General features: G+C 40.6%; 1 protein-coding gene across 1 annotated transcript; it reads left to right on the top strand.

Moving 5' to 3' along the window:
* Positions 1–191: 191 nt before the first annotated feature.
* On the top strand, positions 192–695 carry LOC106515593 (uncharacterized; the record flags this gene model as incomplete). Its single annotated transcript, XM_014005469.1, is given in 1 exon segment — positions 192–695. A coding segment is annotated over 1 exon segment (453 nt), but the record flags the coding sequence as incomplete, so codon positions are not given.

Genomic DNA, 695 nt, shown 5'->3' with positions numbered 1-695 from the left:
TACTTGAATAAAAACGAGTAAATGTGACTTAAGAGAATAAATGCGACTCTAAATAATACTAATGAGCCTGAGTAAAGAGATATATAAAAACAAAACGTCATAAGGACCTGAGATCATCCTTTGGCATGGCTAGTTAAGAAAGGACACTTAGGATAAGTTCATGGAATCCTACAATCAGCACAATTTTATANGTTTCTGTTGTGGGGCAAACGGGAACCAGGAGGGGCCAAACCAGTCCCATTATGAAAGAAAAGACTGTTCAGTGTGTAAGAATGCAAACCCAGGCTAAGAAACTATCAGGTCAATTACCCAAAGGCCTGATTGGATCAAAATGTGCTGCAGCTGTTGACATTTCTGGACATGTGTGTAACTGCCTTTTAGATACCGGTTCTCAGGTGACAACTGTTCCAGTTTCTTTTTATAATGAAAATTTGAGCAATCAACCTGTACTGCCTTTGGATAATTTGTTACAGGTTGAAGGTGCTGCTGGACAGTCCGTTCCATATTTGGGATATGTGGAACTGGTCATCTCATTTCCTGAAGACTTCATGGGGGTAAGAACTGAAGTACCAACTCTTGCTCTTGTGGTCCCAGATGCTAGTCCTGAAAGGCCATCTAATGTACTTATTGGCATGAACACCCTGGAACCATTGTATGAACAACACCTTGGCAGTGACCATGTTAATTTTATGCCC

Source organism: Austrofundulus limnaeus, unplaced genomic scaffold (assembly GCF_001266775.1).
Source record: "Austrofundulus limnaeus strain Quisiro unplaced genomic scaffold, Austrofundulus_limnaeus-1.0 Scaffold31, whole genome shotgun sequence".
Taxonomy (NCBI): Eukaryota; Metazoa; Chordata; class Actinopteri; order Cyprinodontiformes; family Rivulidae; genus Austrofundulus; species Austrofundulus limnaeus.
This window is presented reverse-complemented; position numbering and strand designations above follow the sequence as displayed.